This window comes from Hyperolius riggenbachi, chromosome 5, assembly GCF_040937935.1.
Source record: "Hyperolius riggenbachi isolate aHypRig1 chromosome 5, aHypRig1.pri, whole genome shotgun sequence".
NCBI lineage: Eukaryota > Metazoa > Chordata > Amphibia > Anura > Hyperoliidae > Hyperolius > Hyperolius riggenbachi.
Window position 1 is genome coordinate 104,530,210 of NC_090650.1, and position 13,676 is coordinate 104,543,885.

Sequence of the window (13,676 nt, forward strand, 5' to 3'; positions counted from 1 at the left end):
ATGAGATGAGCAGTGCATAGCGGCACAGATAACAGCAATCATACGCATTGTGTTCCGATTGCACCGACATTTGGCTAACTGATGTGAATGAGGCCTAAGTGTTTAAATGATGTATGGAGAAGGAATAGGAAGTATGCAATAAAATGGTGGTGTACAACGTTTACTTTAGGAGAACTAAGATAGCAGCAAAAGGTTGAATAAAGAGAGTATATAATGGAGTGTGTAAACATGGACACAGGGCAGGGCATGAACAGACCCATAACAAAGAAGGGTTGCCCCAAAAAATTGGAGCGGCATTATCAGACGATGTATTTGCATCTTTCTCACGTTTGCAGTCACCATGTTTTCATTTCATGTTGCTCTTCCCAGCAGTACCATGTTTTTTCCACTACACCTTCCTCATTATATCCCGTTTATAACCACTCTTTTACATTTAGGCATGCTTTCTGCATCTCACGAGGCTTGTTGGTCCACCCCTTGGAGTCCACGCAGATCACGGACAACCTTACATTTATCCAATGTTTTAAGAGAACATTATATACTTACCTCAGTGGTAGGAAGCCTCTCAATGGTCTAGAGGCTTCCCCGGTCCTCCTGCAGTCCTCATTATGCCAGCGTTTGGTCTCTGAATAACTGACAATAGCTTGCGGAATATGCTTCTCGTGGTCGCGCTCACGCCGTGCATGTTCACATCCAGATTGGACTCATGCAAGTACAGTCCATACATATCCGTATTATGGCGTAGCTTGTGCACTGTCTTTTACGCTGCTCACAAGCTGTTCTGTTCTACGGGGCATGCAGGGAACACGCTTACACAAGCCCAGTACGGATGTGCTTGTACATGGCTGGAAGCAAGGCCAGAAAAGAGACCGTCCTGGGCAGAAGCGGTGGGCTTCTGGGAGGGTTCTGGACCATCCATTTCTTACCTATGAATGAACCTCCATTCCAGGTCTGTTGTATGTATAGCACAGAAAAATGTGGATTTAGAGCCCCATTCAGAGGAGAAAATAGGTCCTTTTTGTTTCCATTTGCTGACTGATCAAATAAAAGCCCACTGCATGCATTACTTGTTGCCGCACAAGCCTGACTGTGATGAAACACTAGTTGTGATGGACTGTATATACTCATATATAAGCCTAATTTTTCAGCACTAAAAATGTGTTGGATAGTTACCCTCTCGGCTTACATGCGAGTCAGTGGAGCAGAGCGGATAGTAGAGCAGGTTATGTTACTAGCAGAGGAGTGCGAGGATCGTACACTAGTGATCCTGCTCTTACCAGCTGGCTCCCTGCTGTGTTCTTTTCCCATGATCCCCTGCAACATGGTGTGCAGAGCTTGCTGCTAAAGACTACCCTTGTCCCCTGGCTTATGGAGGAGAGCATGCAAGCAATGTGTCAGTGGTGCAATGATCGGGGATTCTTCCTGTGTGGCAATCGCTGTGTCTCATCTATGATGCCATCTAGTGGCGTCTTAAGACACAGCTGTATCATCCTTGGGGGACATCTGGCTATGGGGAGAGGGGATAACTTGTACTGGGGGTACATCTGGCTACTGTGGAGGGGCTATACTGGGGGGCTAATACGCAAGTCAACCAATTTTTCCTGGTGTCTGAGGGAAAAGTGGGGGCTTCGGCTCATACATGGGTCGGCTTATATGCAAGTATATACGGGTAGTTTCTCATTTCCTATAATCTGTATATTACAGGTAGACAGACAGCAGGCTGATGGCTACCTCAACATTTGAGAAAACTAAGCTCTTGGGAAAGATCTTTAAAAGAAATGAGCAGAGATTTCAAAATATACCCAAATAAAATTGACAGGTCTGCTTGACTGTTATGAATATGTGCGATGGTGATTTTCCTTTACACCCATCTTTTAAGTATTAATTTGATGATACACAGGAAGATGTGGCAACATTTTAGTAGGATGTTGCTGATGTTCACCAATGGGACTATGTTACTGTGAAGGATACTGAGGGCTTCTTCTTTTAAGTAAAGCAAAGATGAAGAAACATTGTTAATGGGTACCACACTCAATTAGGATTTAAGCATTCTTTGATTCAGTGCAATTTCCCACACAACAAACCTCATGTCTTCTCTGAAAAAAATAGTGTTTAGGCAAAGTTTTAGAGTAGGTTCCAGGGGACCAAAAAGGCACACGAAGAATCCTGCAAGTGGCAGTGGGAATCGGCGATTAAGGTAGGTCTGAGAAGGCCTAAGTGGAGCATAGGTTGCATTTAAGTAGGTATATGAAAATGAGTATTCATTTATTTATAGTGAAACTGGCTTTCTAGGCGGGTTAGAAACTTGAGCTGAATCCTATATCTGATCACCACTTTTATAGCCACTGGAGTGGGTGCACAAGTACAACCCCCATTTAGCCAAAGCTGGACATATCTCAGAGGCCAGGTAACTAAAACATCTTAAAATTAAATTCTAAGTTTTATCCTATTATTTTAATTAGAACACTCCTAAAAGTCTCCTGCTGGCTCCTGGATTGGACAGGATTGATCCTGAAATCTGTACTAACTGTAATCCATTTTAGCTAGAACCCTTTTCCTTAAAAATATAAACAATCTTCAGTGAACACATTTTAATTTACTGTATTTAAAATCTTCCACGGCTGCAATTAAACACCCCTTAATTAGCAGCTGGCACTGCATACTGATCCTCATAATGATTCAATTATGATCTGACAGACAGGAAGCTGTGCCTTGGAAGTAACTATCAGTACAAGATGTCCATTCAACACATACATCAGTGGGAATTTAATGATCCCAAATTAGAACACTATGCTCTTACCCAAAGCAACAACATAAGAGCCATAGCAAACCAAGAGATGGGCATATGTTTTCACACAAAAAGGAAGACAGAATAGCACAAAGAGTTCTACTATAGACTGAATATTTTTTTACATAGCTCCTGCTCCAAATGTATACATCTATAGAAGATGCCAATTTGTATTGTATGTTTTAACACAAGTAAGCAGTTGGGCTTGTAGAACATATAAAAAAAATAATAAAAATCAGAATCGTGAGTAAAAATCGCATCACAATCGGAAATTAGAATCGCATGCAGTGTAAAAGAGCACTGACACGAATTCGAACACCAGTAAATTATTAGTTTATTAAAAAAAAAGGCCAATGCTCATAACCTGCTGGAATTTGTAGTTTTAGAGCCACCACATCTAATAAAAAAATAAAAATAAAAACAAATCTCAATATAAAAAGCATGTTAATGTTACACATTTTTTCTTCATTTGAATGCCCTAAGGCCAGGGGCCTATATTTACAGGCTTTCCAGGGCGCCAAGATAAAGCACAAACTCAAAGGGGACAAAATTTAGTGCAACTCAAAGGTTTACTGTAACATGTTTAGTAACTAGAAAAGCATAATAAATAAGCAAATAGGGCAGGTAGTGCATTGCACTCACAGATGGAAAAGTTGTGTATTTACAACTGACACACACACACACACACACACACACACACCTCTAATACACACACACACACCTCTAATACACACACACACACCTAATACACACACACACACCTCTAATACACACACACACACACACCTCTAATACACACACACACACACACACACACCTAATACACACACCTAATACACACACACACACACACACACCTAATACACACACACACACACACACACACCTAATACACACAAACACCTAATACACACACACACACACCTAATACACACACACACCTAATACACACACACACACACACCTAATACACACACACACACACACACCTAATACACACACACACACACACACACACACACCTAATACACACACACACACACACACACACACACACACACACACACACACTGTTGCCCATTTCCAAGTAAAATGAGCGTGTGGTTATACCAGTAGTAAAATAGTAATTTCACTGATATTCTACTATCCTCTATTGTAGAATATTGATAATTATACCGATATTCTGCTATCCCGCACTGTAACCATATTATCACACTAACTTTCCCCTATCTACTTGGAATAGTAACTAAACCCCCCTTACCTAAATAAACCCATTCTCCCGCTGCTCTGATGATAACCCAGCACCTAAATTATGCCCTGGCCGCCAAGTGACTATTACCGATCCAGTCAATCCCCCGATAACCCGGTCCCTAACTTACTCCTAACCGGCTATATTCGAGTGCCTATGACTGATCCTCTGAAGCTCCTCCAATAACCCAGCGTCTAATTTGAGTTAAGGTATGTTAAGTTTGAGCTAAGCTTAATATCCATTATGCTTTATTAATCCCTGCATGCAGGGTAATAGAGCATAATGGATGTTAATGGGGGGAAAAAAATCTAAAATAATATGAAGAGGGTGGACGTTCCATGGTGACAGTGTATGCACTTTCTCTGTCCATGGCATTGAACCAGTATAGTGTGAACACAGTGGCTTGTTTTTCACTCTATGCACGATCTGTAAGACGATAGCACGTCGGCAACATGTGATGTAAATCACATAAACACATTTCCAATGGTGTGATCCAAATTAGGCAGTAATGCAAAGGTAGTACTTGCGGCGTTTAGGTTTAACTCAAAAAGAGCACAAGAAAATTGTAAACCAAGCGTGGTGCTATGTGATTTTCATGAGTTTCTTAAGCGTTTCGGGGCTGCAGCCACCTTGGGCAAGGCATCCTTAACGATTCTGGTCACTCATGGAGCTCGCCCTAAGACTCCTTTCTGTTTTACGTACTTACGTGCTTAATATGGGATTCAAATCCTGGTCAAAGGCTCAAACCCTTCATTAAAAGGCAGCCCCCTTTACCAGTATTCTATCCAGCTTTGACCTCAAATTCTTTTGTATGTCATTGACCATCCCTGTATGTGAATATCTCACGCTAAAAATATAATAAAAGGAAAACCAAAAAGCCACTGTGGCAACTCCAATTAAGGTCCTTTCCACAGTGAATTGCGTTGCATTGTTCTCCCCTGCGACAGCTCATTGCAGTGGCCATTAAAGGGCAACTGAAGTGAGGTATTTGGAGGCTGCCATATTTGTTTCCTTTTAAGCAATACCAGTTGCCTGGCTAGCCTGCTGATCCTCTACCTCTAATACGTTTAGCCATAGACCCTGAACAAGCATGCAGCAGATCAGAGGTTTCTGACATTGTCAAATCTAACAAGATTAGCTGCATGCTTGTTTCTGGTGTTATTCAGACACTACTGCAGCCAAATGGATCAGCAGGGCTGCCAGGCAACTGGTATTGTTTAAAAAGAAACAAATAAGTCAGCCTCCAAATTCTTCTCACTTCAGTTGTCCTTTAAAGTCAATGTAACATGACACACTGCCTACAGTGCGATGGAAGTGCTCCTGGTACCACCAAAGTAATGCACAAGCTGCAATGCATTACTGTGCGACTTCCACGGTAATCCAGAAAGTGCACCAGAATTTGCATGTTAATCTTTTGTTTCTTTATTCGCTCCACGGCTATAACGCGTGGTGCGACTTTTCAGCTGGGGTGCGATTGTTTCAAATTGCATCGCTCCCTCATCGCACGCTTGTAAAAGGACCCTTATGATGCCCATACATGGTACAATTTTTGCGATTAGATAATTATGCTCGATTATTCCGTTAGATCAAATATAAAGATTTTTCCAACCAGTGTTCTCCCCAGGGCTAATTAAGTGGGCGGGCCGCCCGGCTGTTTTGAATTCCCGCCCACCTGCTCTCCTGCCTCACATGCTAGAAAAAAAATGGTGCTGTAAAACTGCAGCAATGAGCGCTTCACTGTGTTCCATCAGTGGCCGTCTCAGACAATAGCGAAAGCCGCTGTTACACAGTGCAGGAGGCTTCTCTGCCTGTGTAACCTCCTCTGGGTACTTCGATTGGCTGGGCGGGTTGTAAGGGGTGGGACCATGCTCTGCATACTGCGGGAGTGAGCAGAGTTCCTAGTCCCTCGTGGAGAGTGTCAGCTTCAGCTTCTCCCTAGTGCTGTGTTTCTACTCTGCTAGTCCGCCCCACTTTGCTGGCTGCCTGTGTCTGCAATACATTCACATGTGCAGGCAGCTCAGCTAGTGGAGGCAGCTGTCCGATACACATCTAGTGTGATAGCGTAGTGCAGGTAGACTACTGCTGTCCTGTGTGGGAGAGGCTCTGTGTGGAGACAGCCTGAAGCTGCGGGCAGATTGTCTCTCACACCCAGCGAAACCAATGTGTTCCCTCTGTCCTGGGCTGGCTGCATGAATGTCAGCAGCCAGTCCCATCCCTTCCGAATCCACACAGCTCAGAGGCCGACTCAGAGCACAGATAACATCAGGCAGTGCACTACTCAGAGCACAGATAACATCAGGCAGTGCACTACTCAGAGCACAGATAACATCAGGCAGTGCACCGCATTGAGCTCTGCTGCCCCGCCCCCCCTCTCCAGCTTCTCTCTTCAACACAAGCTGGCTGCTCTGATGCCGCTCTGATGCTGGGAGGTCTGCACAGGAACTCTGATCATCCTTCCACTGGTATGAGATCTGTGTGTCCACTAATGAGCAGGAGCACTTTTTATCTGATATATTTTAGTCTGCAGAGCTTTCAAGCTATAGGGGACATGGGAAAACAAACAAACAAACAATGACTGCAGTCAGCTGCAATTTAGATAAGCTGGAGATGGAGGATGGTGCTGAATGCTGTCTGTGTCAGAAGTGCTCATATACCTTACTTGATTTACAATTGTAAAAAGTTGGCTTAGAGCAGTAAAAAGTACAAATCTGGCTCTGGTAATTGGTAAAAGTCTGTTAAAAGTTGCCCACTGATAAAAAAAAGTAAATATGGAACACGATCCTGTGTTGAAAGTGTGAGCAGGTGGCTTGAAAGGGTAGTGTGTGGGTGGGGAGTAATTCTTTTTAGAGTTCACATGCATGTTATTTCATATGGATTTTATTTGCTGCTGGGGTCCAGCAGTATTGCAGATAATTTAGTATGATACTGACTGACCCTGTACACTATCTGCAATACTCCTCGACCCCAGCAGCAAATAACATCCATATGAAAAGCAAAAATCACCCCCCCCCCCCTTTATGAAATGCAACAAACACAGTTGTAGGATACGTGAATTAACCGACATATTAAACGCAATAATCACCCCTAGTATGAAATGCAACTAGAACACCAATATTCAGTGTTATCATCAGGCTCTTTTAGAGGAGTGCTTCAGCCAGCCAATTTTGGTAAGCACCGGGTGTCATCGTTTCTCCTCATCCTGTGCGGTAAGCAGAGTTGCACCAGCCCTGAATTCCCCTGTTGCACCCCACCCGGCTACTTTTTCATGCCACCCGGCTGGAAAAAATTTCTGGGGAGAACACTGCCAACATGTGCAATCTGATTTTTATTGAACTGGATAATTGTTTTTCTTGATCAAAGAAAAAGATTCTTTTTGACTTTCATTTGGTTCAATCATTTTGGTCGAATAAACTGGAAATTTGAACGTTTTCATTGTACCATGTATGGGCACCATTAGAATGACGTCCAGTAAGATCATGAGAGGAATGTGGTACATTCTGCAATCCCCTCATCCTCAGTAAAAATAATGAATTTCCCTTCCTATAAAACAACATTCAAGTTTTAATGATGGAATTCATTTTGAGCATGGTTAGCAAACTTCTCTTCTGTCATTTGTGATTCATTTTCGAGCAGTGTACAGTGTCTACCCACAATCCAGCTGTGCCTTCATCTGCCTACTCTGGCTGTCACTCTTCCTGTAAAAATATTCCTTTTTGCCAGTAACTATTCCTACAGTTAGCTTTTTTTATTCAGAGAAAAAAAAATATGAGTCAGTTTTAAGGTGACTCCACAGTTTGTCACTGGCTTTCTTAGTATTTATTTTCCATCTGTTTTCCAACTTTCCATTCCAGCTCACCCACCCTGTGCCCAAAGAATTATATAGGCCTGAAAGGTCAAGGCAGGCCAATTCACCATGACATTAAAGTTGGTATGGCTGAGCAGGGGAATATTCTGCCAATGCAACAACGCAGTAACCAATTAGACATTGCAAATTACAAATAAGTGCTATTCATGCTAAACATATGAAGTCAGACACCGCTCACTGCAGTAAGTTGGAAGGCAAGAATGCAGTGGGAAGTGAGACTATGTACAGGCAGCTATGACAATACTCCTATGAACATGCCCTTACAGGAATGTGAGCAGATAACAGGTGAAACCTGTGACCTTGTGGTAATTATAGAGACCTCTGACGGAACTGTCTCTTGCTCTATTTGTAAAACATCCAAAAGCATTCTAGGTTTAGGCAAGTGGCTGACTGTTGTAATACTGAACCAATCAAGTCAGGCGTAGTGTGCTGGTAACTAGGCCTGAAAGATAAATCGAATTTAAATCGAAATCGTGATCAACAAGATCACAATTTCGGAATCGTCAAAGCGGCAATTATCGCGATCACGTCATTTTCACATGGGGGAAGTTTGAAGAAGTGTGCTTGGCAAAACTCCGGGTTCCTGTATGTCACGTGACATACAGGAAGTATTCCGTGCATTAGAAGCTATGTCCAGAACTGATGCAGCTTGGGGGACAGAGGAGGCACAGAGAGACACAGAGAGAAAGAGCGGGCACAGAGACACAAAGGGGGCAAGAGAGAGACCCAGAGGAGGCATAAAGAGGCAAAGGGGGCACAAAGAGAGACAGAGGAGGGAACAACTAGGCAAAGAGGGGGAACAAAGCTTGATTGGAAGGAAACCGTGCATCGAATCGAAATCGCAATTTCAGACAGAAATCGCTCAATTCAATTTTTTCCTAAAATCGTTCAGGCCTACTGGTAACACCTACCTCAAAAATCTGTGTGTAAGCAAAAGTACATACATATAGCAATAAACAATTGGTTCTTGTATTACAGTGTTCACCCGCAAATGAAGCCTTCCCCCGAAAATAAACCCTAGCTTATATTTCGAGCATGCTTAAAATATAAACCCTCCTCAGAAAGTAAGCCCTAGGGACCATTAAAAAGGAGGAAGAGGCTGGGACACAGCGGTGCAGTGCAAAGAGGCGGCCGGGAGTGAATACAGTGGTGCAGTGCCAATCAGGCACCGGTCCTGTCATCCCAGCACACAGCAAGGTTATCAGCTGTGTGCAGGGATAACGGGCTGGTGCCTGATCAGTAAATTACCGCAATGCAGAGAAGGAAGAGGAGGCCAGCAATTGGGGACACAGTGCCGATAGGGCAGAGGTCCTGTCATCGTTGCGCACAGAAAGATCAGTTGTGTGCAATGATGATAGGTTAAGTGCCTTATCAGTACATAGCGTTCCTAGAAAGATAAGACATCCTCTGAAAATAAGCCCTAAAACATCTTTTGGAACAAAAATGTATATGACACTGCCTTATTTTCAGGGAAACACTATTAAGTAGCTCCATTTAGAGAGGGGATGATGGGATTAGCAACCTCTAGCAGCTAATGCTGTGGTTGTTTGTTCAGCTATTTGCTAGTTCAAACTTTAGCCCCCTCGAAAAAGCTAATTACCATAACTTTTTTATTCACCAACAAAGTAGGATCGTTTTTAGCAGACAGCTCATTACCCTGTAAACATAAGTGAAGTGCTGCAAGCATGTACAAGTGACAAAGTGACAGTTCTGTACCTTGTACATGACAGCAATTAATAGTTTGTTGACAATCACACAGTTGACCTCAATGGTACATCTATAGCCGCTTACAGCAGCCGCACCCTTCAGTGAGTTTACTGGCACAGCTATTTCATGAAAAATCATTAACCGCAAGTACAGAACTTCAGCTTGGTTATCTATACTACTGATAATTGCAAACATGTTAATAAGAGAAGTTACATTCTTTTAAATATATCATCAATTAATAGTGATTACACTTTAAACGCAGAAAACAATTACCTGGAAGTTGACATCTTCCTTCTTGAATATCAGCGCACGAACCTCATCTGGATCACCATTGAAAATTGCTTGAACCAGGGGAGGCTAAAAGAAAGATAAAGGAAATTAAATGTCTAGGGAGCATGCAGTATACAGTATTAACAATTCTTCAATATGAACTTAAAAAAAAAAGAGATATAGGAAAAACTACTTTGAAATAACGTTGAAGGACGCTTTTACACGTACGCTTTCACTGCATTATGTTACCCTTCTGCAAGTAAGGTAATGCAACAGCAATGAAATCATGGGGCCTAGTACACTTACCCCATAGTGCAGGGAGTACATCACTGGGCAAGAGGGTGGCGAGGCGCATGCAAGAGCCAGGCGCTATGCATATGACCCTGTCAGTGCACTCTGCCGCAGAGTCATATGAATGTAGTTTTTTGTGTTGCTGTGCGATCAGGGGCGGGACATCGCACTACAAACGCAAGGGTCAGATGTAAAATTTGCCTTAAGGGTTAGAAAGATATGCAAGATGCCCTTTTGCATCGCTTTTTAAAAAGATATCAGTTGTTTGGATATTGCTGCTGGTCTTCTGATTGGTTTCTGCATAAAACCTGGAACAAGTATGCAGCTGGAGCACATAGCCAGCATACACATTCTGGGTCTGTGATTCACAGAGAATTACAGGATGGCATTAAAGCGGATTAAAACCCTGACACAATATTCTATAAAAACATTTTTAAATACTTTTTATATGCCATACGGTTATCATATTTGCATTTGTGTGTTAACCTAAATTAATGTCCAGCGCTGCGTAATATGTTGGCGCTTTATAAATACAACAAATAAATAAATAATAAATTTGTGCATAAGTATTATTCATTTATAAGTTATAGGTTTCCAAAAGTACAGTTTTTTTGCTTTGTGAGCTGACTTTGCATTTTATTACTAACTGGTTTTATACATTGCTGTTTTGCAGGCAGACATGCTTTCAGTGTCTCTCCGTCTCCAGCAGCTTCTCCGCAGTCAGAGAATGTGTCACATTCATCACTTGATACATTTAAGTAAACACAAGAGAACATTATCTAAAGTTCGGATATGTCCACATTTCACTGCACTGAACTTTCAAGCTCTGTGTGTAACCCTTCGAATGCTGGTCTAGTAAAAAAAAAAAAAAAAAAAAAAAATGCTGGCTGCATATAATATGCTGTAAATGTTTTAGAGCAAAGATGAAATGCAGGGTTATATTCCACTTTAAAGCAATTGTTTGACAAGTAAAACGTCCATAAAGGAATGAGAAGTAGTACCATATATTATAATGCTAACTTTAAATAGCACTTTTCTCCTGTCTGACTCAAAGCTCTTGAGAGCTGCAGCCACTAGGGGCAAGCTCAGTAGGCCACCCTGCAGTGCTAGTGTCTTGCCCAAAGACTCCTTACTGAATAGGTACTGGATTATGAGCAGGAAGCCCTTAACCAGTACACTATCCACCCACTAAATAATTTAATTCCTGTCAATTTAGATTTCCTTTAAAGAGGAACTCCAGTGAAAATAATTTAATAAAAAAGTGCTTCATTTTTACAATAATTATGTAGAAATGATTTAGTCAGTGTTTACCCACTGTAAAAGCTTTCCTCTTCCTGATTTACATTCTGACATTACATGGTGACATTTTTACTGTTGGCAGGTGATGTAGCTGCTGCATGCTTTTTTAGCAGTTGGAAACAGCTGTAAACAGCCATTTCCCACAATGCAACAAGGTTCACAGACAGGAAATTACCAGGCGTACCAGTTTCTTGTGGGAGGGGTTTCACCACAATATCAGTAATACAGCGCCCCCTGATGGTCTGTTTGAAAAGGAATAGATTTCTCATGTAAAAGGGGGTATCGGCTACTGATTTGGATAAAGTTCAATTCTTGGTCGGAGTTTCTCTTTAATGGGTACCTGAAGTGGAAAAACGTGGAAAGTTTAACTTACCTGGGGCTTCTTCCAGCCCCCCTGTAATCCTGTGCCTTCGTCATCACCCGCTCCTGTGTTTATCAAGCAGTGCCCCTCTGAAAGCTGGATGAATGGACCAGTCGCATGCTACTACACATGCATGGCCCACCCTTCTCCTTGATCGTGCTCCCGTGGACAAGAGAGTGTTCTGCTCATGCACAGTAGCAATTTTTAAGTACTGTGCAAGCGCAGAACACTCATCCACAGAATCGCGATCAGGAGGCACTGGGCTGCGCATGCAGCTGTCAGAACGGTGCTGCCGCTGAACAGAGGATCCCGGAATGACAGCAAGGGCACACAAGGACTGATAGGGGGCAATAAGAAACCCCAGATAAATAAAGCTGCCTACTTTTATTCCACTTTAGGTTAGTGAGCATTAAATTGTTCCATACCAAGTATTTTTCCCCTTACAAAGACATCAAAGTCACAGCTGAGTAAAGCATTAAAAAACAAACATGACTGGCATCCCCATGATCACAATTTGTAACAATGATCAGTTTCAGGCACCACGTGGTCTTCCCATCAGGGCTGTGGAGTCGGTCCAAAAATCCACCGACTCCGACTCCTCAGTTTAGGATTCCACCGACTTCGACTCCACGACTCCGACTCCTCTAATTTGCATATTACAATTTTGTTGATTAAAAGTATGTAACATGAAATTCGTCTCTTAACCACTTCACAACTGAGGGGTTTTACCCCTTCAGCATCCAAGCAATTTTCACCTTTCAGCTCCTTCCATTTATTTGCCAATAACTTTATCTCTACTTATCAGAATGAAATGTGTTAAATGTGTTTTTTTTATCACTAATTAGGCTTACTTTGGGTGGTAAATTATGCCAAGAATTATTTTATTCTAAATGTTTTTTAATGGAAAAATAAGAAAAAAATTGGAAAAAAACCCTTATTTTTCACTTTTCGGCCATTATCATTTTTAAATAATGCATGCTACCATAATTAAAATCCACGTAATTTATGTGCCCATTTATACTGGTTATTACACCATTTAAATGATGTCCCTATCACATTGTCTGGTGGCAATATTTTATTAGGAAATAAAGATGCATTTTTTTCAGTTTTGCATCCATCATTAATAAAAAGCCCATAATTTATAAAGTAACAGTATTATACCGTCTTGACATACATATTAAAAAAGTTCAGTCCCTAAGAAAACTATTTATGCATTTTTTATAATTGTAAATTTATTTCATTATATTTTTTACAAAAAAAAAAAATGTTGGTAACTATTGGGGAGTGTGGGAGGTAAGGGGTTAATTTAAAATGTAAAAACAGGTCTTTGCATTTAAAAAAAAATACTTTTAGATGTAGTTTTACTATTTGGCCACAAGCTGGCCTCAGTCTTTTTTTTTATACGTCCTGTAAGCAAAATATGTATGCTTACAGGAAGTGTACTGAAGATGGGAAACTTTTATTTATTAGAATGATCATGCAGCTTCTCATAAAAGGCGCCGATAATTGCTACGGGGACTTAGATCAATGATTAGGAATTGCTTTCCCATTCATTGATCTCCTGGTGGGCAGATGGCAACATGAACGAGCGCACAAATAAGCAGGAGCGCTTACAGCAGTGGTAGCAGCGGGAGTACGTATATTTACTCCCCTGGGCGGTTAGATGAAGTCTGCAGGGGAGTAGATATACTGTACTGGAGCTGTGAAGTGGTTAACTGCCAACGCTTAGGAATTTTACAAGACAACTGAAGTGAGAAGGATATGTAGACTACTATATTTATTCCCTTTAGACTAAAACTAGTCCTTGGTAAGAGTACTTGTAAAAGGTACAAACCGGAACAAAGAA

At 41.7% G+C, this 13,676-nt stretch overlaps 1 protein-coding gene across 5 annotated transcripts in view; it reads right to left on the bottom strand.

Annotated features, from left to right (window-relative positions):
• ANKRD28 (ankyrin repeat domain 28) overlaps nucleotides 1-13,676 on the bottom strand; it is a 289,915-nt gene that overhangs the window by 154,290 nt on the left and 121,949 nt on the right. For all 5 annotated transcript variants that reach the window (XM_068236088.1, XM_068236089.1, XM_068236091.1 and 2 more), the window contains exon 2: nucleotides 9,883-9,966. In XM_068236088.1, coding sequence (XP_068092189.1) covers nucleotides 9,883-9,966 — 84 coding nt within the window. The remainder of the gene's footprint in view (nucleotides 1-9,882; nucleotides 9,967-13,676) is intronic.